General features: G+C 38.7%; 1 protein-coding gene across 3 annotated transcripts; it reads right to left on the bottom strand.

Annotated features, from left to right (window-relative positions):
- Positions 1 to 164: 164 nt before the first annotated feature.
- CCDC34 (coiled-coil domain containing 34) lies at positions 165 to 27,566 on the bottom strand. 3 transcript variants are annotated; one of them, XM_038406011.2, is made up of 7 exons: positions 27,469 to 27,566; positions 26,651 to 26,895; positions 19,962 to 20,091; positions 16,335 to 16,442; positions 5,579 to 5,737; positions 3,029 to 3,170; positions 165 to 1,116 (listed from the first exon to the last, which is right to left on the bottom strand). In XM_038406011.2, exons 2-7 carry the CDS (start codon positions 26,878 to 26,880, stop codon positions 902 to 904), a joined length of 984 nt encoding a protein of 327 aa, XP_038261939.1. In that variant the 5' UTR covers positions 26,881 to 26,895; positions 27,469 to 27,566; the 3' UTR covers positions 165 to 901. The 3 variants fall into 3 exon arrangements, with proteins under 3 accessions (XP_038261939.1, XP_038261938.1, XP_038261937.1); XM_038406010.2 differs by lacking the exon at positions 27,469 to 27,566 and adding an exon at positions 27,402 to 27,464; XM_038406009.2 differs by lacking the exon at positions 27,469 to 27,566 and adding an exon at positions 27,396 to 27,451.

Here is a 27,566-nt window from a genome sequence, read left to right as displayed (position 1 = left end):
ACCAAAACCTTCAGTCCATTGTAAACTACAACTTCTGTGTTCTCCAAATAACAGTTTAACAAAGCTTTCTTTCCCTCGATCAGCTAGAAAGGAGCTGAAGTTGACTACCATTCTTACAATTACTATCCACAAAGAATAATTTTACTTTAAAAGAAGCAGATTTATTATGTTGGGATAATGCAATCGTTTTATTTTTGGCAATCAACCAAAGAGTCTAGATAAGTATAACTCATATAATACATTTACTGGTTAACACAACACTGAATTTGTAATATGTGTAATGGGTCCCATGTTGGTTCTGTAATATTTACAAATTAAACAGTAAGTACTGGTATATTTCCTACTGTAGCATAAAGTTTTTGAGTCTGGGAAATGAAGTTTCGTTCCATTCCCCCTTATCTCCCTCCCCCCGCCGTGGCCTACTCCTCCCCCAGTAAACCACCTGTCAAAATTTGCTGCACCTGGCATGTTTAAAACAATAAGCATAATAGACCAACTAACCACTGAAAACACATTTAAAAACAAACAAAAACACCACACCCCCTATGAAGACTCTCAAAAACTAATCACTAATGTTTTATTGATATCAAAGAGTGGTTTCAATATAACTGGCTACATATATATTTTTTAAAAATAAACAAAGGTCACCTAAGTGACTAAAAAACTGGTTCACAAATTTTTTTAAAGATAATTTTCTAAGTGTTAAAATAACTGAGTTTAAAAGTCTTTGGAAAGATATTCCTTAGCTAACATTAAATGATCATAACTGTTAAAAGATGATAAAATTTTGTCTTTCAAAACTGTATTTTTAACATTTAAAGAAACACTTAACCAAGAAAACTTTTGTACTTTAAAACCTAGTTAAATCAAGCTAATAAACAAAGTTATTTTGCTTCCTACACTATCTTTGTTTTCTGTGCAATGATCCAATACAAAGATTGTTCTTGGGCTTATGGATTACCATAGATGAGGATCTATATGACTGACTGGATATAGGTCTCTTATTTTTTTTCACTGTAACATTCTTGTCTTCCTTAGGAGGTGGCACATGAATTGGTTTCCAGGGAATAGGGTTACAATAGGCTGGAGCTGGATATGAATTTCCATCAGGGTATCCTAAAATATTTAGAAAACACAAACAATTAGAAAAAAATATTTTTTACACTGAAAACACAATAAAAAATTGAAGCATACTGGATAATTTTTTTTTAAGCCAGAGGCATTTCCTGCCTAGCAATTCTTTCTTGGGCTAAATTAAATAACTTGTTTATAAATAGTATCATTTAGAATAGCTTTAAGATCTTTAATGGAACATGGCATGTAACAGTTTAACACAATTTATCAGTCTCTACTGATGGCTATCAGTCATCCACTCCTGAATTCACCCAGTCAATACATCCCCCATTTGTATTTTTAAAGAACACCAACATAAATGTGTCAAATACTGTATAACGAGAACAATGCTTGTCAAGGCAAACATTAAAGGAGCATGTACACGGTTAGGAAATTACCATTTGGTATTATTTTCAAACTTAATTTATAAGTGTTGTTTCCCACAGCCTTGTCCTGGAATTCACCCTTCTATTTCAATCTTTGCTTAATTGTTACCCTTCTTCAAACAAGGGAAAAAACATTCAATATCTGCAATTAATGATCTGAGCGCTAAACCATGAAGCCTGAACCATGACAACAGGAATGCATTACCCTTGCAATGGCAAGCCACTTTGTCTGTAATGAAATTTCAACACATACTTCACCAGGGTGGTCAAAACAAAGTCTGGAACATGTTCCATTGTGTGAACTAAATTGGGTATAGAATTATTTTTAATAAATCACTTAGACAAGGGATGGCAGCTGTCAGCAAGTTATGAGGTTCCAACACAAAGCTTGAAAGCAATATGTATTACCATCTAAAATCAGACTTAGCCAAAAGAGCAACTGGTTGTGTGTCTGGTGTGTGAGCTGTTTTGTGTTCAGATCTTAGAGACCGGTAGTCTCCCTGTCAACAAATATTTTAAGTTTTAAAATATAATATCAGCAATTTATAATTTAAAGAAAAATGCAAAGAAGAAGTATATATTCAATATCCATTAAGGCCTCACATTTATAATACAACAAGTCCATTTGTAACAGTTTTCCATTTTGTCCTTCCTCCTGCCCCCACCACCCCACAGAAACTGAAGACAGAGGCCCAGGAAACTCCATGTTGTGATTATCAAGGACATTCCTCTTATACTTCCCTCAGAGCAGGAAGAGAATGAAGAATAGGGCTGTGGAGATGGACAAGAGCATGGGCTCCATGTGGATCTCCAGACTTGGAAAGGAGGGCTGGCTCTGCATGGGGATGACCTGCCAGGATTCTGCCAGACCTCCTTTAGGAGTTATACTCCCACTGGCTCCACCACCTCCATAAAACATCCTTCTCTGAGAAGACTGCATATGCAGTGAGAACATTAAGCTGCTTTTTGCACCATTAACTTTGGGAGGGTGTCCACGTAGGATATCTGCCCAGCAGAGCATGCTGGACTGTGGTGATGCCCCTCTATGCCTCACAGTCCATCTAGGAACCATGAAGTGGACACAAAGGGGTACCATCAGGAAGGTTCTCTCAATAAGAAGCCTCAAACTTTTTCTTTTCTGATTTTCATCCCATTACCCTTAATTGTGTTCCATTCTCTTCTCCTTTCTCCATCTCTCACGACATCACTGAATTTCACTATCCAAAGTGGATGAAAATGCACAGTAAACAAAAAAAAACCCACAATATCCTTGTTGTCTAATAATTCTGAATGAGTATAAAATGCATATTTCAATATAGCCCTCATAGTGCAAAAAGGTATTACATTTGCAATATATCTGTAATATACTATATCTGTTATCTACTCACTAATGTGACAATATTAGATTCAGGATGAGAATGTCAAATTAACTTCCATTTAAATAAACTGGAAAAAAGACACTATGAAGCCTGAGATTCCCACAATATTTAAATAGACATCATGGTATGGGTCTAGTACCATGTACAAACCTGAAAGTTTCCCATTGGTATAGCCATAACTGTGTAAAACTGGGCGGGGTTTATTTCTGGCATGCTGTAGCCACTCTCTAAAGATCTTCTCTGATTTCTCTTTTTTCTCCTGTAATTCAGCTACCCTTTTTTGTTCCTTTTCCTAAAAGTGAAGAAAAATAAAATGTCCAGAGACAGAATTCTAGAAAATATGCAAAAGTTCTTTACTACTACAAGGCATTTCCCTACAACCAAAACTTCTATCATAATGTTCAGCAACTACTCGTAACAGATCACTTCACTTTTAAAAGGTTACGAGTTTTTAGGCTAATGAAGTTGTGTGTGTTTTGTCATGATTTGCAACAGCATCAGTGTTTGCTACTTAGTCACATTCAGGATAAAACTGTTGTCGTTGTGTAGAAAGATATCTGTTGTGTATTCATTTGCCGTAGCACAGTCAACAAACAAATACCCCAAGGTTCAGAGACTGAAAAAATGATAATTTCCCAAATGATATGGCCAATGTTAAGTAGCTTTTGTGAAAGTTAAATACTTGTGCACGTGAAACCTATGGAACATGCCTACTTTATGACCGTTGTCCACAAATAAACTTGATCATTGAATGAATATGCACATACACACAAACACTACTATTTCTATGCAGCTGCTAATAAATCATTGTCCCATGGATATCATTTGGGGTGGGCAAGTGCAAAGGGGGAAAATATGCCATCCAACAAGGTTCTCACTGTGGTAGAAAGACTAATTTTCTCCATCGTTCAGCTGCATAAAATAATTTAACATAAGACCTAGGCCTTGTACTCCCATCCAATTAGAAGTCTCTAATATTTAAAATGGATTTAGTATCAAATTACTATTCAGTCTGGGTTCACCGATGACCAAGTTATTACAGTAAACATAGCAGTACTGCAGATGGATTGACTATATTTGTCCACCCCAAAGACAATGAGCAAGTCTTTACTCTAACATGGTAAAGAATGGAAACATTTACCATCAAGTGAGCCAGGGTGAGATCCTTACCTTCCTTCAACTCCTTTACACTGGGTAAAAGGGTTCAGCAGTGTAAAGAGATCTTAAAAGCCCATAAGCAGCTGGGGGAGGATTTCCCCCAACATAAAAGTATTGTAGAAGAAAGCCATAAACTACCTTCTCAGGACCTTTTTACAAACCCTAGTGTAGCGGGGCATAACTCACAGCACCACAGATATGCTGGATAGTACTGCAGCCCAGAGAGGCTCCCAAATTTAGATCAGTCTCCAGCAATATTTAAGTTACTCCAAGGTCCTCTCCAACACTTGGAGAAGTCCAGGATTAGGAGGGTGCAAGGATGGCTTCCTACAAGTTCCGTGCTGTGCCTCTGTGCTAAGCCCCTAAGAATCTCACCCACAGCTGCATACGTTGCTGCCATAAATAGGTCTAGAAGAAATTACTTGGTATGTAGAAGGTTTACAAGTTTGTTATAATAAAAAACCCACTGTACTCATTAAATCAAGTGCTTTTTGTTTAAGTATAAATCAAATTTTTATAAACAAATTATTTTTCTCCTTCTTGCTATGAGCTCTCAGTTTTCTCAAGTATCTCTGACATCAATCCTGCAAATCACTAAAAGATTAACTGGAATATTATAAGTTTTCAAAAGTATTTGGCTCTGAAATAGTTGTAAAAATCTCCCCAAAAAAATACAAAGTATATCAGTGGATCACACTAGATAGCTATTTGCTGGTATTTGCACCTTATTAAAAATGACAGAACCACAAAATTCTGCCAGCCTTAAGATGTACTCAAGGAGATGGTTGTCCCTGAAAGTAACGGTGACACCACCTTCCTTGAAGGTAGCTTGACTTCATTCCTACTGGGAACAACTGGAGATGGTGGCCATTTCAAAGAGGGACCTTTTTTTATTTGTTTTTTGTTGTTGCTGTTTTTCTAATAAAGATAGTGACAGCTCAGTTGCATTGTTCCCAGTGAGAATAATAGGAAATTGCAGACATTTTGAAAGAGGGGATTTCTTTGTGGAATTTTCTGTAGAAGAACATTTATCAGGCCCTGCTGAAGGAGAAATTTTCAGTTACAAAGAGTGGCAAGAAAATGACCATTTATCCTTTAAAAAAAAAAGTCTTGAAACTTTGCCAATGCACAAGATTTCAATGAGTTTTAGTTATGTTGGAAGTTGGATGGGGCTGCATTATTAAGATCATTCAGGTCATAAAAGTGCTCTGACACAGGCTATAAAATTTCTTAAAGAACCAATTTTTTAAATTAATTCAACTAATTAACAGCTTTATTTATAAATTCTCAGAAAATTCATTCAGTGCCAAAGACTAAGTGTTATAATTTCAAGAATATGTTGTTTTAAAGTAGTTAAATTCCTGCTTTAAACTGAAACTCATCTCAGTCTTAAGTATGGAACCACAAGGGCTTCCATAGTGTGTGTATGCGCATATGTATATATGCGCATACATTTTTTTACTAATGTTAATTTAATCAAAACAAGGCCATTTCATGTACAACAAGCCTGACAAGCTGGTATCAAAGATGAATGATTTCTACCTCCTCTTTCTTCTTCTTCTCAGACTCTTCAACTCTTTTCTTCTTTAGCCATTCTTTATACTTTCCTTTAGCTTTTTCCTGCAATTGGATTCTCTCTAGATCTCTCACTGCTTTTTCTGCCATCTTTTTGATGAGCTTTCGTTCCTTTTCCCTTCTTTCCTACATGAAACAGGTCAAAGAAACAGTCTTTTCAGTATTTTCAAAAGGTCATTATTGGCTTCTTATTATAATGAAAAGGGGTTAGCTAACTGTGTAGGAATTAACTCCAAGTAGAATTGGTACAAGCTGGAGAAATCACTGTTGCAACCGTTTAGAATTTTGGTTTGAGAAAAGCAGCTGGACATCACCTTTTGGAGATAAAATAGCGTTAAAGCATAAGGTTGGCATAAAATATAAGTGAAATCCAACTTCAACTCTCACTGTAATATTTTATGTTTACTATAAAAGAAAACAAATAAGACACACATTCCAAACATAACATTACATTGAATAATAAATAAAGAATAAATGGCACATTTAAAACTGTATAATGAAGTAGCAATTTTATCAGTGAATCTCTTAGACCCAAATCTTTACCATTTTGGCGAGCCACAGAGATTTGTGGTTTGTTTGAACCCGAAATGCCAGCGTGTGAACTGATGTGGAAATCTAATTTCTTTTTTAAAAAACATGGCTCTAATGAGAACAGACTGACATTTCATGACACTTCATGATTTTTCATATGCAAAATTTACTTGTGAACCAGACTGACAATTGATAAGAAATCAATTTTTAACGGATCATGAGTTTAAAGAGAGAGAGAGAGAGAGAGAGAGAGAGGGGCATTCTTTGGTCTGTAAACTGAAGATCAGATTGATCACTGTTAAAAGTATCCATGTACGAAATAGTGAAGGAAAATTTACTTCCCTTGTAATGCTCCTTCTCTGGAGATACTTTTACTGGATTCTTACTCCCTTCCCACCTCCCCTTAAAGTTTGCAGATTTGGGAGGTTAACACTGATGTGTGATTGTCATAAATGTAAAGGGAAGGGTAACCACCTTTAAATCCCTCCTGGCCAGAGGCAAAACCCTTTCACCTGTAAAGGGTTAAGAAGCTAAGATAACCTCGCTGACACCTGACCAAAATGACCAATGAGGAGACAAGATATTTTCAAAGCTGGAGGGGAGGGAAGAAAGGGTCTGTCTGTCTGTGTGATGCTTTTGCCGGGAACAGATCAAGAATGCAGCTCAGAACTCCTGTAAAAAGTTAGTAAGTAATCTAGCTAGAAATGCATTAGATTTCCTTTTGTTTAATGGCTGGTAAAATAGGCTGTGCTGAATGGAATGTATATTCCTGTTTTTGTATCTTTTTGTAACTTAAGGTTTTGCCTAGAGGGATTCTCTATGTTTTGAATCTGATTACCCTGTAAGGTATTTACCATCCTGATTTTACAGAGGTGATTCTTTTACCTTTTCTTTCATTAAAATTCTTCTTTTAAGAACCTGATAGATTCATTGTTCTTAAGATCCAAGGGTTTGGGTCTGTGTTCACCTGTACCAACTGGTGAGGATTTTTTTATCAAACCTTCCCCAGGAAAGGGGGTGTAGAGCTTGGGGGGATATTTTGGGGGAAGACGTCTCCAAGTGGGCTCTTTCCCTGTCTTTCTTTAACATGCTTGGTGGTGGCAGGATAGGGTTCATGGATAAGGCAAAGTTTGTACCTTGGGGAAATTTTTAACCTAAGCTGGTAAGAATAAGCTTAGGGGGGTTTTCATGCAGGTCCCCACATCTGTACCCTAGAGTTCAGAGTGGGGAAGGAACCTTGACAGTGATAAAGAAATAATTAGGAAACTGCATGCTAAAGAGGTCATGAGCCATTGAACAAGATTTAACAGGTTTCCCCATTGAAAATGAATGTAAAAGGGCCACAAAGGCAGTACCAGCCTCCAAACTCTTCAGTGGCTGACTTCATTTAATCAGCTTTACACATGAAGCACTAGCCCCAAGGATAGGCCATCTACTTTCCCTATCTTATTGCCGTAAACACTGACTTTCACTCATCCTAGAGGAGTACTGCGCAAGATGGCATGAAGTTAACTAATGAAAGCATATCAATTACTGAATGCTTTATGTTGCATAAGTATCTGATTAAACATCTGATTCGAAGTGTACTGCTGTGAGTCAATATTCATCAACAAGGTCTAGGTCCAATGTATTTAAATGTAAATGAAAAGTTTCTAAGTTAAATACAGAGTATGATGGGAAATAGAGAGAATATATAACTTGTTCATACTTGGTGTTGTCAGATTACTGTCACAGTACTCTTGGATTCAGGTTCATGATAGATTGTGTCTGTTCAAACTGCTGGGGGGGGGGGGAGGAGGGGCATGAAAGGTATTTGGTGTGGGTGTCAGACTCAGAAAATCCCAGGGGAGTAGGTGCATTTCTTAAATCCCTTCCTCTGCTCCTGGATGAGCACCTAGCATCACACACACACACCTTAAACCCTTCCTCCACCCAAAAATGATGATATCAAAAACTAACTAAAAACAATCCTAACACTAAAAAATGAACACCATTAGAAATTAATTAAAATCTATCTAGAGCTAAAGTCTGACCAATTCAGACCCGAGTACTGCCTGCAGTTATTACACTGTCTATGGAAGTAAGAAAGGAACTGAAGTGGTTAGGGCTGCACCTCTCATGTAACAATAAGGACTGGAAAGTTCAGTGTTACAAAACATTAAGAATGCTGCCCCCGCAAGAGATACTGCTTTGTAAAATGTTCTAGAAACACACCATTGATCCCAGTGGGAATATGCAGAGGCCACCCCAAAGAAGCTAAAACTATTTAAAATTCTGAATTTGTCAGTAGCTAATTGCTAAGCTTTTAGCTTTAGTAAATCCCACAATGCTCTGTCCTACACATGATATCACCTTATCATTCTCCCTACATGGCTGCACAATGGGGCTCAAGTATAGAGTGATGCTGATACTGCTCCTGAGACAATCTGCCTGAAAGAGATTGTCTCACTGAAGGACAGAGCAAGATCCACCCCAAGAAATCCTGCCCTTAAAAAAAGCTTACACAAATAGGAGAAAATTGAAAGTGAGCAAGAAAAATGTAGATCCTGCAGTTTTAGCATCTCTGCCATTTTTGCATTATTCCATAATATTTTGCTAATTCTAGGCTTTTAGTTTTGATTACTTTCTTTTTCTTATGTAAAGATCCAGTCAATGACTAACACTGATATCTCATTCACCCCAATACAGTGAGAACATCAAAGTTTAAATGGGACCATTTCAATACTATTATTGTTTATTTCCTCCCTCTATTTAAAAAGAAGAGCAAGAAAATAAATCTCTCACACAAAATCCCACCCTATGTAACTGCACCATTACAAGCTGATTAGTAAAATATTACAAGTCAGAAAATGCAAAAAAGAGTAAAAGTATTGCCAGCAATGTTAACTCAGCTGTTTTGCTCATTTATAATGTTTTCTATTCAGAGCTTTTTAATAATATAATCCATTACTCCATCATAAAATATTCAAGACACAATAATCAAAATTAATGTTGCTGTTAGAACTTAAATTTACATTTTCTGATTTTGTATAATTTCTTTCACTATAATAATCTCTGGTGCTAAGGGACAATGCATTGCTTGGTCTTTGGGGTGAGATGTAAAAGTGCTGTAGCTTAATGTCGCATTAATGTGGATTCTTACATTTGATAATACATAAGTTACAGTTTTAAGATTGCTATATTGATAAAAATGTTTACATCTCATGTCGTTCAGTGCTACATTTATGATTTGCAAAGTAACAACAGTAATTATTCTATTTGCATACAGTCAAACATTCAATACTTGGAAGTTCAGTTATTTTTAAGAAGTTGTATTAAAAGATAAAAATAAAAAATACGCTATATTCTCTATACCCATCATAACTTAGAATGGTGGTATAATTGAAACTAAAGGCAAGTCAACGCTACAAAATTTAATTGACTTAAGTTACATCGATGTACAGCGACAGCAGTAATTGAATGGTTTTATAGATCCACACTATGTTCCTGTGTCAGCGGTGCGCATCCTCACCAGGAGCGCTTGCACCAATTTAACTGCCAGTGTGGGAGAGTTTCTAAAAGACAGCAACAATCGATGTAAACAATATAGCGTCTCCACTGAGACTGCAGCAACCTAACTACATCAAGTTAAGCACTACGCCTCTCGTGAAGGTGGAGTTATTAAGTTGGTGTACTGGGCAAGTTACATCGGTGAGACCTACATTTTAGTGTAGGCACTTACAGAGTTAGGTCGACGTAAGCTGCCTTATGTCAATTTAGGCCTGGTCTATGCTACAAAGTTAAGAGTCAGACAGGTTAGATTAGTGAATAAAGGTGTGTTTAATGGGATTGGAAGATAAAATACAGATCTTCTTACCAAAGAGAAGATAAGAGGGTAGAGCACATTGTCAAAGAGATTTTTTTAAAACATTTAAAGCAAAAGCTTTTGTCTCATTCTTCTTCAATAATCCTTCTAACCCATTTTATTTAGCATTTATTCATGAGCGTCTCACTATTTTATGAGATGCTTCTAATTAATCAAACTATCACACCAGTTTAGCTATACCTGTGTTTAATGATACGCCTCATCATTCAGTATCAGATATTCCAGTTGGATAGTAATCAGGCTACATTCAGGAAACTTAGACCATTTAGGTCCCTATCGTGCAATCACGATAACTGAAGGCAATGTAAACTGAAGAGGCTCAGTACCTCGGGATCAAATCCTTCAAGTAGGTAGAAAAAACCCAAACATACCGCTATTATAATTCTGGCAAGGCAAAGGAAACTAACTCACATATAGCTGGAGTTCTCCAAGTGCAGTGCTCCTAAAGATAAATGCCCTTGACAAGTGTGCAAGCCTTGGATCCAAAAATTATCTAGAACTACTGAGGCCATGCATGTTCTTATGGAGGTCTGAATGTCTGGCATAAGACTGGCATACAAAGATCTGTAGCCCAAACCGTCCTCAATCTCTTTCAGTTTTTGAAGTACCACTAAGGACTCAGAAGAAGCAGGGAAGAACGATGGGCAAGCCTAGGTCGGCAGAGGCACTATACTTAGAACTCTATTTGTAGAGAGAGAACTCTTTTGCCTTTGCAGCCCCCCACTCTTAGGAGATGGCCCTTCTACAAGGTTGCTACTATTGGCCCAAATAATTACAAATAAAAGGTTTGCTCTGCCAAAACAAGCATCTGAATTAACTAATTCAAGGAGTAGCGGTGGGTAAAAATGTGACAAACTTCATGTAACAGCTTACATATTTCACAGAAAAGTGTGTTACAGAAACTGCCTTCAACCAAGCACAATATGATAGGCTCTCAAGTGCTAATTCATGCTTGGTCATAGCAGAATTGATCTGAGAATCTAATCCTTTTGGACAATTTCTGAACATAGTTTTCTCCTCATATTATAAAAAGATGGTTAGCTATGAATGAGAACTTAGTGAGTAAGTCTTTGTTGATGCACATGAACTCCCCAACACAAGCTGGTACTCACATTTCTGTTGACAGAACAAGTTCCCTGGAAGGAACTATCCACCAAAGGAGGTGTTCTTGAACTTCCTGAAGCATTGCCAACCCTATTTGCAAGATACCCCTCCCATAACTGTTAATCAAGTCTGCGCCTGCTAAGTCACAAACACAAAATGCCATCTTCTATGCAAGTCACAAAGAAGAATGGAGTCTCTGCATTTATGGAGTGCTTTTCATTTTCAACACACAAATCACTAAAGTGGGTTCATTAATCCTCCAAATAGTCCTGACAGGTAGAACAACAATGGAAATAAACAGTGTACATAGTTGTTAGATCACTACAAGCTATTTAAAAAAAATCTAAAAGTTGGATGTTGGACAGACTTCTTAATATATTATATCAACTGTTACAATTTAAGTGGGGGTTGATTTAAGAACAGCAGCATAAACTTGAATGAAAAAAGCTGACAATTATTATAGCAATTTAGAAACCAATACAATTTACACACATACTTTACATAAGTTTACCATATCCTTGCTTGAAACTAAATTGAGTCCTAAATTCACTTCATAAAACATGCCTTACTTCTGCAATTTTAATAATTTCCTTATAAGGATGGTGCAATACATTCTGAACAAACAGTGGTCTGAGCTACATTGGTTTCAAGCCAAAATAAATTATTCACTATGCCAGCAAACTTTACCCTTTTAAAAGTTGTTAGAATTATCAGAAAGAAAAAAAGTTAATAGATTCATAACCTTTAAGATTAAGGAAAAACTTTTTAATAAAAGGGAATTTAAGACCCATGAAAAGTGCCAGACTCAAGTTCTCTATTTACAAAAACAAATGAGATAAAACACAAATAACTGTACAGCAAAGCAAGTTTCCCCACAAATTAACTCTGACCAGGAGAGATAAGACAGTAGTTTGTTTTCCACACCCTGTCAAGTCTTAGGCCTCTCTAATGAGATGGCAAACAAGAATATCTTTAAAAAAATGCACATGTCCACTAAGTATTGCCCTCAGAGAGCTCCATGTGAGACTGGGGGTTATATACAGTACTGGACTTGACAGACAAATGCATACCTAACATAAACCAGAAAGAGACTGTAGCAAAAAGTGCTCTCTAATTACCTGCATCAGATTTTAATGGCTCTGTTAACCTATTTCCAATTCCTGTGCCATTCAGTTCCCCCTAAAGTAAAGGCTATTTTAACACTGAAATGGCTTGTTGAGTGTGTACAATCATAATTAATCTGCTTATAAATTATACATGGAAATCCACAATACCTTATGGTATTTTTATACATAAATCAGAAAGTAAAACAAAGGAAAAGTGTGTCTGTTACACACACAAAGATCATGCTGTTCTTCATTTCGATCAAATGTTTCCACTGGATTCAAAATAGTATTCTGTTGGTTTTTGAGGCCAGTGTGTTTTGATCTGTGTTCTTTTGATTTTGTAAGCAGTAGAGACATACTACAGCTTAACCAACACAAGTTAAATAGATAATCTGCCTGCCCACAAATGACTCAGTACTAACTTGACAGAAAAACAAGTCTCCATTTTAGCTCGATGGAGAGTTTTAGACCCACCCACTGGCCAAGCCCAGAGGGGATCTCAAAGCCTAGGCTCCAGCCCAAACGTTTATACTGCAATTTTATAGCCCAGAAAGCCCAAGTCACCTGACCGATGCCAGCCATGGCCAGGTCTTTTATCGCAGAATCCTAAGAGTACTGTATACTAAGCATTTGTTCCTACTGAAATGCAAAATTTCATGTCAATATAAATATCTTTCACAACTGAACACAGTGCTTTTTGACAGCGCAGTGCCATAAAGAGTTATTTTTAAACCCACAAACTACCTCTAAAAATTGTAAATTATGTTTACACAGAAGCATGCCAACTGGTGAAGTTAACTTTATTTATTTTCCTAATAATTTAATTTAAATTAATTTAATTAGTAATTTAAACAAGATGACTAAGAAGATATAGAAGTCTCCATTGAGTAAGATATTATATAACATTTTAAAACAGGAAAAAAAAAATCCCTCACTGCAAAAGTCTCCAAATTTCACCTTGTAGCACTCTGGTGAAATGGCTAGATTTCACAACTGGGACATCATAATTGATATTTAATATACATGTATTGTATATTACAATGCAAGAAGAAAAAAACTGTGGTTCTTCGAAATGTGTTATACACATGTATTCCACTTCTGGAGTGTATGTGCTCCATGTGCCCGATATCAGAATCTTTTGTCCAGCAGAGTCCATTGGGGCGTTGCATATGCCACAAGTCCTTCGTGCCTAGTACTGAGGGCACAAAAGAGGGAGACCAGACCCAACTAGTTCCTTCACCAACACAGAATTCAATTGTTCTAGGATTCCATGGTAGCAGGAAAGGAGGACAGGTATTGGAATGTATGTTGACAACACATATTAGAGAGCCACAGTTACAGTAAGGTAAGCAAGTTTTCTTCTAGTCATTGTCAACATATATTCTACTTCTGGTGACTCACAAGCATTAACCAGATGTGAAGTAGGTGGGTGTTTGAAGTCTACTTAAAAGATTTCAGGATGGAGGCATCAGACCTCAATGCCTCACAAAGATATAGACCAGGGGTAGGCAACCGAAGGCATGCGTGCCAAAGGCAGCACACGAGCTGATTTTCAGTGGCACTCACACTGCCCGTGTCCTGGCCACTGGTCCCGGCCACTGGTCCCAGGGGTTCTGCATTTTAATTTAAAAACCTTATTTACTTTACATACAACAATAGTTTAGTTATATATTATAGACCTATAGAAAGAGACCTTCTAAAAACGTTAAAATGTATTACTGGCACACAAAACCTTAAATTAGAGTGAATAAATGAAGACTCGGCACACCACTTCTGAAAGGTTGCCGACCCCTGATATAGACCAAGCCCCACACAGAGCTTTCTCATGCATGTCACAGACGCTGCCTGAGCCCTTGTGGAGTAAACCCTAATCTGTACTGGGGAATCTAAACTTGCCTGCTTATAACAGATCTTGATGCAGTTAGACATCAACTTAGTCTCTGGATTAAAAAAAAAAAAACACAAATCTGACACTTTAACCTGTCTGTAAATGCCACAATTTTGAAGAGTCTCTACGTAGAAAGGACATCTAGAAAATGTAGTCTAGCCTCTCCTTGACTGGACTGTAATTTAGGAAAAATGTTTGACAAATGATTCATCTGAATGAAAATCAGACTACTTTTAGTTAAAAATCTGGGAGAGGGCTTAAGGGTGACTTTATATTCTTAGGTAACATGGCCACAAGTGCTTATATTTCCCCTCTTCTTCAGGATGATGTGACTGCCACCAAAAAAGCCATTTTCATGGACAAGTGATGAAAGGAGCGAGTTGCCAAGAACTCAAGAGTGTGTCCCTCATTAAAAGCACCAGGACTACATAAAGGTCCCCATGTAGGAGCAGGCTGGGGGAAGAAGGCTTCTGGCAGCCTACCTATTGTTGCTTGGGGAGGTGAAGTTCTGACAGCAATAGAAAAACCCCTCTGTTGCTGTAGTCCGCATCCATGCTATGCGGGTTAAACGGCTATGCTGCTGTAGTAGCGTAGACAAGCCATAAATCCTGGTACTGCGGAAAATTTACTCCCCGGAGTCAGAGAAAAAAAAAATTATTAAAATTGCCAACAGGCAAACTATACTACACATTACTAATCCTATTTACCTAAAAAAACCATATACATAAAAGTTTTGGAAACATGTTGAAACATGGACATTGCAGTGGCGCCATAGACTCATAGACTTTAAGGTCAGAAGGGACCATTATGATCATCTAGTCTGACATCCTGCACAATACAGGCCACAGAATCTCACCCACCCACTCCTGCAATAAACCTCTCATTTATGTCTGAGCTATTGAAGTCCTGGTATTGAAATCAAATCATGGTTTGAAGACTTCAAGGCAGTTAAATTCTTGGTGCAGTTCAACCGCTGATGTGCTCCATGGAAATTCTAGCCCTTATGGCTTGGCCTAATCTGGAAAGAGTTTTTACTCAGATCCTCAAAGGCTGATTTCAATGAGGGTTAGGTGCCTAAATACCTTTGAGGACCTGGGCAAATTTTGTTTAAATAAAATCAAATCTTCCTCCCTGGGAGAAGGTTATGTCAATGAAAACTAAACCTGGCTCTATGAAGAGATTCAAATATAAGAGACCAGCTTTGGCAGATGGCCTCATCCAGCATTTCATGTACAAGGAGATGGTCAAAAATCTAGCCAGCCACCCATCCATCCTTCTCCACTCCTTCCGCAGAAGGCAGCGTTTTGGTGCTGATTCCATGGCTCACAGTTAATACTGCTTCTTTTCTTCTGCTATCTGAATAGTAGCAGCCAAAAATGTCCACCATCCACTTGTACTTCCTGAATGTCAACAGCTCATCACAATAGCCCGGGGCAGCGAGAAGGGACTGTGGGATAAATGGGCCCGATCTGCCCTTTATACCTTCTGTATGGGGTCTCTGGACATAATCACATCCACAATGGATGCTGAAGACAATTTAATAGACAAAGACAAAAAATATATTTTTAAACTCAGCACTGGCCATACCTGTGGACACCCAGAAGTCCAGAAAAATAAAGTTTAATTACTGGTCACCGGACAAGCTAATGACTCCATCACAAATGGACTTACTGTTGATTCACTAAGATTCAGGTCAGGTGTAAGTGGCCTCACACCTCATTTATTCCTATAAATTCCACGAGGCAGAACAAACATATGATTTGCCTGATACTTATCTAAATCTTTCTTGGCTCTGCTCTACTAGATGCACCATATATTGCATATAATTAACACATATGCTCTCCCAAAGTTCTTTTGCAATGGGGTCCTAGGCACTTAGCGAGTGAGACACTTCACCAAAAAAAACAAAAAAAAAAACAAAAAAAAAACCCACACCACACACACACACCACAGGGACATAGCAGGATAATGTGCCAGAACAGTCAGGCTAGCCATTAATCTTCTGAATTTTCAAATACAAATTTCCCTTATCAATTGTAGCAAGAGTGAGCCACAGAACATTTTGGGATACCGTCTTAACTTCAGGGGGTGTGGCTTTTTTAAGTTTCTTATTAAAATGTGTGCTCACTTAGAGAAAGAAATATGGATGCTTAAAAAGTCTGAGTAAAAAGGACAGATTTAAATTAAATTACTGGATATTTGAGTATTTTGAACTACTGCAGTATTTACCTCTTCTTTCTTTTTCTGCACCCATTCCTTGTGTTTCTCTTCAGCAATCTTTTTTTTCCTTTCAAGCTCCTGCTTTTCTTTTCTTTTCTCCAGTTGTAAATTCATTTCCTAATTAAAACAAATTTACATACATAAATTACTTTCAAATATAATAAAAAGAAAAGGAGTACCCGTGGCACCTTAGAGACTAACAAATTTATTAGAGCATAAGCTTTCAAATATAATATAAGCCAAAGTCATTTGAAATGTATAAAATTCAGATTTAACAAAATCATTAAGCTGCAGTGATTCCCAGAACTAGCTTATAATAAAGAATCTCAGTTCCTTTTATATAATATATAAATTTAAAGGTTTTTTTTTTTTTAAAGGAAGTGCAGAAAATAGTTTTTCAGATATGAACGTTACTGGTTGACAATAAGACACTAGAGATGCTTAAGCTGTCACTGCTAAGCACCACTTTCTGAAATCAATTCTTCCATATGTATGCCGTGGCACCATTGAAAGTCACTGTACCAATTCAAGAGTTCTAATGATTTTTTCCCCAGTAGAAACTGCTTCAAATTTCTTGCAATTACAAAGGCTGTCAAATATATAAATTTCTACATGACCAATACCGGGATCTTTACAGAAGATATAGGGCCAATGTAAATCTGCACAAAAATGCACCAGCAGTGGATGGCCTAACGCAGACAGGGTGCTGGTTGATGCTAACATTTTAAACATCATTTCAGTTACAGCTGTTCTGAGCAGAATTAGGTGGGCTAGAATTTAAAACAGCCATGACAACCCATTTACACTAGCACTTTCAAAGCTGCTAATCTTGGTGGTGTTAAATATGGTAGGAAATTCCTGAAAGTTTTCCCTAGTTCAGAGAGGGTTAAAAATCAGGGAGGAGGGAGAGCAAGCAAAGAGGGAAAAATCCTTGAGGAATATTTCAGTTTTTATGAGCTGAAAATGTTTCCATTAATTTAGAGTCAAACAGCAAAATGCTATTTTGCTGCTATCTCAGCTTATTTAACTGCCTCTTCATCCATCTGCACACATTGTGGCAGAACTTTCCTACATAAAAAGGAACATACATGGTAAACCTAACTGCAAAAACCAAGGCCATTCAGAGGTAGATGGCATGTCACTCAGCAGTTGTGAGTATCTATCAGTGATAGCATTACAGGAATGTAAGGACCTCGTGGAAGCCCAAAGCCCACTGAAGTTACTGGAATGATTTCAATAGGCTTTGGATCAAGTCCATACTCATGCAGAAGTATGTGTTCTGAGAGTCTCTCCTCAGGACACAAGTTGGTGGGAGTTACTCATATCCTGCCAGGAGGGCTGAGGAGGAGTAGTGTGGGGACAGGTTGGGGGTGGAAAAGGAGGTTTATCATCATGTCCAAAGAGTGTATTCTGCAGTCAGATTGCAACAAGTCAGATCAGGAGGTGCGAACAAGATTTCAGTGTAAATTTGTCAAGTAAATTGTCATCACCAGAAAGGCTAGAATGAAACTTCATGTTTTTAAATGAATTGTTTATATTATGGAAAATATAACAGTCTGTATTATTCTTTCTATATAGTTATTTCCCCAACACAAATTTTTAGGGTCCATATATTACAATCAATTTTCAAGTGAGAATTTCAATTTCCAGTGGCAATTCTTGGGTTTGAAGTTAATACAGATAAAAAATAAATTTGCCCTTAACTTTTGTAAGAGCTCAAAAGAAAAAACACAATATAGTCATTGTTTAAAAAATTAATTAGCGATGTGTTTTAACAAGAGCCAGGCAATTGCCACCTCATTAAGGACCAGAGGAATCTGCGCTGTAGGCATGTTCCTCTGTTAGACTGATACCAAAAGAGTCCTAGGACAGCAGTTATCAACCAGGGGTCAACACAGCCCCTGGGGGAGCCGCAAGGCCGCTCGGCTGAAGCCCAGCTCCCTGCGGGACTAAAGCCCTGAATCCTGGTGCCCCCCACGGGATCCTGGAGTTTTTATATCATGCTGGGGGAGCCTCAGAAAGAAAAAGGCTGAGAACCTCTGTCCTAGAAGATATATGCTGAAAGAAACATCCATTGCAAATCACTTTCTACATATTCCCTTTGTTTAGGATAGTTTTAATGTCACTCATTCTGAAAAAAAAAAAAAAAAAAAAAAAAAAAAAAAGCACAACACCACACACACACACACACAACACAGAAGCTTCTCAGGATCTTAGTCTAACGCTATTAAAAAAATCTAACGTGATATTTTAAAAACAGATGTGCTTTTCTCTTCTTACAAAGAAGTTTTTATCAAAATCATTGCAAGTGTCAGAAAAGTGAAGGTTCCTAATGTCTAATATTTATAGAACTATTTTAAATCAATTAAATTCAGAATTTTGTTTTTTCCCGTTCTACTGTTTTCTTTGTTGCCATGTACTATTTTACCAGGTCACTAATTTTTAAAATCCATTTAAAACACAGTGAGACATTCCAAGTTGTGTACTAAATAGACATTCCATTGTTTCAAGCATATAGAAGTAAATTACTTTGGTTCTGATCCAGTCTTGATGAGTGAGGTTATATATGAATCACATTTTTCCCCACATACCACCAGAAATTAGCTTGGATCAAAATTTTTTTTGGGAGGTGGGGTGGGGGAAATGAAGTGGGGAGAAGAGATGAGTGCCAACTTAAAATCTAAAAGGAAGTCCAAAATATGTGCTGAATGTTAGGGAAGTTAGATCAAGTGATTTTAGTTTTCCATTGACCTTTAACAAAAACATAAAACATAGAACACTTCTCTAGAGCCTTCCAGCTGAAGACTGCAAGTACTTCACAAACACCAATGAGTTAAGCCACAAAAAACCATCTGTGGTGTATGTTATACTCATTTTACAGATGGAGAAAACATAGCACAGAGAGGTTGACATTTGTTCAAGGTACATGACTAACCAGTGACACAGGTTAGAAAGGAACCCAGTGATCCAGCTTTGATTCTATTGCTTTAACCATTATGATATGCTTCCCCAACCTGATTGTAAATGATAATAAAGCTTAACCAACAGGACTGCACACACACCAATTAGGAAAAGATGGCTCACTTAATTCTGCCAGTCCTACTATTCAGGAGTAGATTATTTATAAGAAAACAACAGATGGATAAAGGAAAAGAAATTCTGGGGTGGGAAGCACTTATTGTGAATATTCTGGGAAGAAGCATCAAACAGCTGTATAACAACATACCTAGGTGGCTGTCAACAACATGTCTCATGTCTAACCATGTACCTTGGCGTTCCTATACATAACGCACGCCCTGTCGTGTTTTATTGCTTAAATGCAGGCGCATGTAACCATGAGGAAAATCAAGGTACCAATTACACAGATATGTTTTAATCCTTTAAACCTGAACCATTACCAGACACTTGGAAAAGCAAAATATATACTCCACATTTCCAGTTAAGCATAACATTTAACAAAAGAGAAATGCATGGGACATGAATCACACTGGTTTACCCAAACACAAAAGCTAAGCATGTCTAAAGACATTAAAGAATAAATGTATCTTGTTTTCACAATAAATAGTAAAAAACCCTGCAATTCAGTGCCTGTTAATCTGCTGTCAAATCTAAAGGAAAATAGTCAGAAATATTCACCTCTAAAGCTCTGGCTTGTAAGCGGACACGTAGCTCTTTCTCTTTGCAAATGAACCATTCTTCCCACGGTGAGAGATTATCTGTCGGAGGTGACTCCTTTCTCTTTTCTGTTACATTACAGCTTTCAGCACTACAGAATTACAAATGAGAAATATAAAGGGAAGAATGTTTGGTGGATACTATTTTCAAATCAAATTTATTTCAAAATTAACCAGTGCAACTGACACTAAATAATGACATGCATTTATACCGTGGGTATTCATGACAACCATGAAACAAACACCTTTACTTCTGCAACTCTGTGACAACCTGTAGAACCAAGTGATAAATTATATTTTTTGGCACTTTTGATTATCTCACTTTACTCTGCCTATTAGCCCATCTTCTTAAGGACTAATTTTAATGTGCCAAGCTATGGTGCAGATTCAAACAGCTACCATTTAACAATAAAACAAAAAACCTGTTCAAGTGTTTCCTTCCTTCTCCTGAAGTATGGATCAAGGAAAAGCAAGGAGTTAAAATTACATTTGCTATATTCCATCTTTGTTGCTATATTCCATCAGTAACAAGTCCAGTATCTCACATCCCTTCACAGCTAGTAACAGATTTTCATGTCCCTTCAAATCCTGGTTTCATAGTACCAAGTCCTTTTTACTCAGACTCTTTAAGCATAAATTGTTGGTGGAAGAGTCAACATGTTTTTTGTAAAAGGGAAATCATGCCTTATCAATCTACTAGCATTCTTTGAGGGGATCAACAAGCATGTGGACAAGGGGGATCCAGGGGATACAGTGTACTTAGATTTTCAAAAAGCCTTTGACAAGATCCCTCACCAAAGGGTCTTAAGTAAAGTAAGCTGCCATGGGATAAGTGGGAAGGTGCTCTCATGGACTGGTAACTGGTTAAAAGACAGGAAACAAAGGGTAGGAATAAATGGTCAGTTTTCAGAATGGAGAGAGGTAAATAGTGGTGTCCCCAAAGGGTCTGTACCAGGCCCAGTCTTATTCAACATATTCATAAATGATCTGGAAAAAGGAGTAAACAATGAGGTGGCAAAACTCCTCAAGATAGTTAAGTCCCAAGCAGACTGCGAAGAGCTACAAAGGAATCTCACAAAACTAGGTGACTGGCCAACAAAATGGCAAACGAAATTCAATGTTGATAAACGCAAAGTAACGCATTGGAAAACATAATCCCAACTATACATATAAAATGATGGGGTCTAAATTAGCTGTTATCACTCAAGAAAGATCTTGGAGTCATTGTGGATAGTGCTCTGAAAACATCCAATCAATATGCAGCAGCAATCAAAAAAGCAAACAGAATGTTGCGATTCATTAAGAAAGGGATAGATAATAAGACAGAAAATATCATATTGCCTCTATATAAATCCATGGTACACCCACATCTTGAATACTGAGTGCAGATGTGGTCACCTCATCTCAAAAAAGATGTACTGAAATTGTAAGAGATTCAGAAAAAATGATTAAGGCTATGGAACAGCTGCCGTAACAGAAGAGATAAATAAGACTGGGACTTTTCAGCTTGGAAAAGAGATGACTAAGGGGGGATATGATAGAGGTCTAGAAAATCATGACTGGTGTAGAGAAAGTAAATAAGGAAGTGTTATTTATTCCTTCTCATAACACAAAAACTAGGGGTCACCAAATAAAATTAGTAAGCAGCAGGTTTAAAAACCAAACAAAAGGAAGTGTTTTTTTCCACACAACGCAGTGTCAACCTGTGGAACTCCTTGCCAGAGGATGTTGTGAAGGCCAAGACTATAATAGGATTCAAAAAAGAACTAGATAAGTTCATGGTCCATCAATGGCTATTAGCCAGGATGGGCAAGGAGAGTGTCTCTAGCCTCTGTTTGACAGAAGCTGGGATTACCTGTTCTGTTCATTCCCTCTGCAGCACATGGGGTTGGCCACTGTTGGAAGAAAGGATACTGAGCTATATGGACCTTTGGTCTGACCCAGTATGGCCGTTCTTATGTTACAGGAAAAGTAACATGAAGAAAAGATATAGCTTGGTGAATTAAGGAAATAGATTAGTAAGTATTTAAAGGGTGTAAAAACCAAAACAAAAATTATTTAGGGTGGTAAAAGAGAGACTAACTATGAGTAAATCAGATCAAGTTAAGCAGAGGAAAATATAGGCTGAATATGATCATGAGCCATTATACTGGTAGGATAAGATCTCAAAAAATCAAAAGATCTCAAAGGCATTAGCCTAATTCTACTCCTATTGACTTCAACCCTCCGTAGCCTCCCAGGAGATGGGATGGAAGCCATATCTGGGCTATTTAGACTATTATAGACCGGATAAAACATATTGGCTGAAAGGGAAGTCTCTCTATAACCTAGAAAAATATGTAGAAAACTCACAGATGAACTCACTGTAATTTTATAAGTTAGTTTTGATCATAAGCAAGAATAGTTTGGCAAGCACTTTCGCACTGCCAAGGACGGAGTCTTTTCCATCTTTTAGATTCACAAACAAAGAATTCCCAAAACATTAGCCACTAATGTGTCAAATCCAAAGCAATTTTGGGTAGTGTATTTTGTTAAAGCAAAGAGCTTTTGCTTAAAAACATCAGGCTCATCTGACAAAAACACCCTTTGTAACAAAACAAATTGATGTAATGGAATCTGAAACAGGGATGCAGTAATCTTAAAATTCAATTATTTTTATTTTATATTGCCACCTAAACATGCTGTACTCTGTACTATCTACCAGTTGCGATTCATTATCAGCTAATGATTTTGTGATACGGATGAGCTGAATACTGCTTGCCGATGTCTGAATCACGTAAAAGTGTGATAGAAAGTCATAGGACCACTTTCTGAAGTAACAGAACAGTGGTTTTCAACCTGTGGTCTACAGGTCTATGGGGGTCGGCAGAATTATGTGAAAGAGGTATGCGAACGGTGATTATGAATTAAGTCTCAGATCCCAGAAAAGGCATTCCATTTTCTCTGATCAAAAGTATGTGAATATCCCCACCTATAGGTCAAAACCTGGAAATGTTGTCGTTACTATAAAAGTCCATAGTTTAACGCCCTTTCTCACACTGCATCAAATGCCATGCTGAGCATGTGCAACTTTTATAGTTGAATTCTATTCAGCCAGTTTTCAGTGTAAAAGTTCTAAGGTTGGGGTCCATGGACCACAGGTTGAATTTCCAAAATTTATATTAGATTAATTCCCTAACTCAAGTTATATGTATTGAGTCAGAAGAACTGAAATTTGATTAAATAAAAGTCACTAAGCTTTCTATAACAGTACATTCACTAAGTCAGTATATCAGAGTAAATCTATCCAGATGCCTGCTGAGAGCAAGTGGCCCAGGATCATAGGTGGAGCTAGCAGTATCACCTATAACTAAGGTTGCCTAACATTTTTCATTATAAGACTATTTTCAGTTGTTTATAAAACTTTGCCAAGCTTTAATTGTTTGAGCTGAAATTTCCAATGATGAGTGTCTTCCTCCCTTTTTTAAAAAAAATTTCAAAACAAAAGATTGACCTGTTAAAGAAATTGAGATTAGAGAAAAATACATTGTTTTACCAATGTTTAAAGATTCTTAAACGTTTCATTCAGAAGTTCCAGAGCCACCATGCTTTGGAGCAGAGATCTGAAATTTGGCCAAGTTGGCAGGAGGCTAAAGAGGTGCTATTTGCAGTTCCTGTGATAATACACCCAAATTTCGTGGAGTTATAAGTGTCTGAAAATTGTCATATATACATGCTCAGTAGAGGTATGTTAAGAGTTTGGCAGCAAAATTATCCAAAATTCTGTCAGTAGCGAGTATACTCTATCCCCAGGGAGCTAACCGAGCACATTCCAGAATGGGACTGAGCAGGGACTGTGATGGGATGTCTCTGCCCCACACTAAAAAGCAGAGGTTGAGGACACAGAGAGACTCTGTGGCAACAAGAGGGTTAAAGAAGCTTGTGGATCCAGCTGACCCCACCCTGCTATATTTGCAGCTATCAGGCATGGAAAGGGGAACTAAAAGAGGGAGAGCTAGGCCACTCCAGGGCTGACCAGGAAGGAGAAAAGAACTATGCTACTTCTTTGACAAGGGAAGCCTGGGTCCGATCAGGAAGACCAATCAAAAGGGATTAGATGCTGTCATAAATATAAAGGGAAGGGCAAACACCTTTAAATCCCTCCTGGCCAGAGGAAAAATCCTTTCACCTGTAAAGGGTTAAGAAGCTATGATAACCTTGCTGGCACCTGACCAAAATGACCAATGAGGAGACAAGATACTTTCAAAGCTGGGGGGACGAGACGACAAAGGGTTCTCTGTCCGTGTGTTGCTTTTGCTGGGACCAGAGCAGGAATGCAGGTCAGAACTCCTGTAAAGAGTTAATAAGCAATCTAGTTAGATATGCATTAGATTCTGTTTTGTTTAAATGGCTGAGAAAATAAGTTGTGCTGAATGGAATGTATATTCCTGTTTTTGTGTCTTTTTGTAACTTAAGGTTTTGCCTAGAGGGATTCTCTATGTTTTGAATCTGATTACCCTGTAAGGCATTTACCATCCTGATTTTACAGAGATGATTCTTTTACCTTTTCTTTCATTAAAATTCTTCTTTTAAGACCCTGATAGATTCATTGTTCTTAAGATCCAAGGGTTTGGGTCTGTGTTCACCTATGCAAATTGGTGAGGATTTTTGTCAAGTCTTCCCCAGGAAAGGGAGTGTAGGGCTAGGGCGATTTTGGGAGGAAAGACGTTTCCAAGTGGGCTTTTTCCCGTTATTTTTGTTAGACACTCGGTGGTGGCAGCAATAAGGTCCAGGGACAAAAGGTAAAATAGTTTGTACCTTGGGGAAGTTTTAACCTAAGCTGGTAAGAATAAGCTTAGGGGGGTTTTCATGCAGGTCCCCACATCTGTACCCTAGAGTTCAGAGTGGGGAAGGAACCTTGACAGATGCCCAGAAACAAGGTCTGAAGCAGACAAGCAAGAGTCCTTTCAAGAAACCTACAGATGACACTTTTCAGAGTAGCAGCCATGTTAGTCTGTATTCGCGAAAAGAAAAGGAGTACTTGGGGCATCTTAGAGACTAACAAATTTATTTGAGCATAAGCTTTCGTGAGCTACAGCTCACTTCATCGGATGAAGTGAGCTGTAGCTCACGAAAGCTTATGCTCAAATAAATTTGTTAGTCTCTAAGATGCCCCAAGTACTCCTTTTCTTTTTACTGATGACACTGATTCTGAAGCTTAGGGTTCTTAAGTTTTTGGGCTCTGATACCCTAGAAGGGGCAAAAGCATGCCATAGCCAGAGGGCTAAAGCACCAAGCTCCATAATCTCCAAGGGGTGACACACAGGGACCCACAGTGGGGTGAGTCACGCTCTGACCAGCCACAAAAGGGTGCTGCTCAGACATGGTTACAAGGACTTTTTCTGCATCGGCATTCACAGCTGCCAGGGATTGCTGTAGTAATGGAGCATCAGAATTGAGATCCATAGAACGGTTTCTTTTGCTCTCTCAGGATTCTCCCAGCTGGTGTTCAGGCAGCATGGAGGAGGAGACAGTAGCTTGACATGAAGGTTGAGGAACAGAGATCCTTGGACAAGCTGGTGGGTGGGTAGTGAAAAGAGGAACAAGGACAGGAGTAAAGTGAAACAGGGACCTGAGAACTTCCCTCAGGGCTCTAAACGTGCCTGGAAGGGGGACTGGGCCAAGCTTTATCAAGTAAAAGTGCTGTGTTTACCATTCTTTTTGGCTCAGTCCTCTTGAACCTGGAGAAGTTTTCCTGGAGTCATCATCTTATAGATAAAGTAGGATGAAAGTTCTATGCAGAAATTCATAATAATGAGATGTTTAATGCTGCCTTGCCAAGTTCTTTATATTTTCGTCTCTCAAGTGGAAATGCTTATTGGTATCCAAGCAAGCTTTTGAGTCCAATGCATAAGAGCTGAAGAGACTCATTTATTTGAAAGAGAGTCCCAAATTTTACAGAACCATGCTGTCTAGCACACACATTTTGACTAGTATCTTGCTAACTGTGCCTATTCTTAGCCAAGGTGTAGATCTGGTATGCTTTTCAATGGAAAGTGTCCTGGCTGCTAGGTCTTCTCAGCCACCTTTTGAGGAATGCATCGGATTATTCAACATAACCCTGTTCCCAACCACTAGGGTGGGGAGAGGAAAGAAAAACAGATGGGGAAGGAAGAATTATTTGAAGAAACGGAGCAATTAAAGAACGAGAAATGGAAAGTCCAAAACCCTGGAAGCCAACGCAGTACAATTGATACACCTCAAATCCCTGTGTTGGGAAGTAATTTTATATATTTCAGAGAAAATAACTTCTAACCCTTAACGCACATTCGAAAAGTAGGCAAGTATTATCGTTCCCTTTTAACAGAGAAGGAAACTGAGGCACATAGAGATTAATAACATTCTCAAATCGTGGATATTTACAGTCCCAAATCCATTGTCTAGGCACCTACAGTAGTGATCTGAGTATATATCAGAGTATATATCAGAGATGAAAAACCGAGGACCTGAGACTCCCACTGACCTGAACAAAATGGAAATTATAATGTCTCACTATCTCAAAGTTAGATTGTCTTCATTAGGTGACCACATAAGTATTTAGCTGTGTAACTACCTGCTGGGCCCTTCTATTTTAGGAAAGACCGCCAGGGAATGGGAGTGCATGAAGATTACCTATTGCGTTTATTCCTCTTGAAGGTTCTTTTCCCTCTAGCTGATGGTGCCGTTTCCTCCCTATCCTCCTCCTTCTCCTCCTCACTGCAGCTCTGGAAGCTCTGATGGTAAATAGGGGAGAGCAAGGAATAAGTGGAGGAGCTCAAAGGCTGCTCATCCTCAGAGGTGGTTGGGGACGAAGTGGGGGAGCAGGCCACCCTACTCCTACTTCTGGGTCGAGCACTGAGCATGGAGGCAGTAAGTACCTGTCAGGAGAAATTAACAGGATAAGGGCAGTACCCTTTCATAGGCTTGTCACCAATGGATCTTACCCTCAAGCTACACCCCCACCATTAGCCAAAATCCTCAGCCCTTCCATCCTCGTCTCCTACTCTGCCAAGCCACAGGCCCCCATCACCTCCTAGCCCCCAGCTTCCAACCCACAGACCCCTAGCCCCCAGCTTCCGACCCACAGGCCCCCCCACTACCCCCTAGCCCCCAGCTTCCAGCCCACAGGCCCCCCACTACCCCCTAGCCCCCAGCTTCCGACCCACAGGCCCCCCACTACCCCCTAGCCCCCAGCTTCCAGCCCACAGGCACCCCACTACCCCCTAGCCCCCAGCTTCCAACCCACAGGCCCCCCACTACCCCCCAGCTTCCAGCCCACAGGCCCCCCACTACCCCCTAGCCCCCAGACCCCGCCCCCAGCTTCCAACCCACAGGCCTTCGCCATCCCCGGCCTCTCAAACCACCCCCTAGCCCATACTCCTGCCTCCAGTCCCATCAGCGCCCTCCCCGAGCCCCGCCATAGTCGCGAGGCGAGGACAGGGCCGCTCTACCTAGTTGCCGCTTTGAAACTCGCAGCGTCGGCTCCGCGCTCCCATGGGCCCCCGGGGCACCGCCCGCTCCGCCAATCAGCGCCCGCAGCGGGTTCCAT

The sequence above is a fragment of the Dermochelys coriacea genome, chromosome 6 (assembly GCF_009764565.3).
Source record: "Dermochelys coriacea isolate rDerCor1 chromosome 6, rDerCor1.pri.v4, whole genome shotgun sequence".
Lineage (NCBI taxonomy): Eukaryota > Metazoa > Chordata > Testudines > Dermochelyidae > Dermochelys > Dermochelys coriacea.
Note: the sequence above shows the minus strand (reverse complement) of the source record. Positions and strands in the feature narration are given on the sequence as shown.

Excerpts from the sequence above, each read along its gene's own strand:
- CCDC34 (XM_038406009.2), bottom strand. Across the intron at positions 3,171-5,578 it reads AGAAGAAGAAGAAAGAGGAG|GAAAAGGAACAAAAAAGGGT; the intron begins GTAGAAATCATT and ends CTTCACTTTTAG. Across the intron at positions 1,117-3,028 it reads TACCAATGGGAAACTTTCAG|GATACCCTGATGGAAATTCA; the intron begins GTTTGTACATGG and ends TAAATATTTTAG.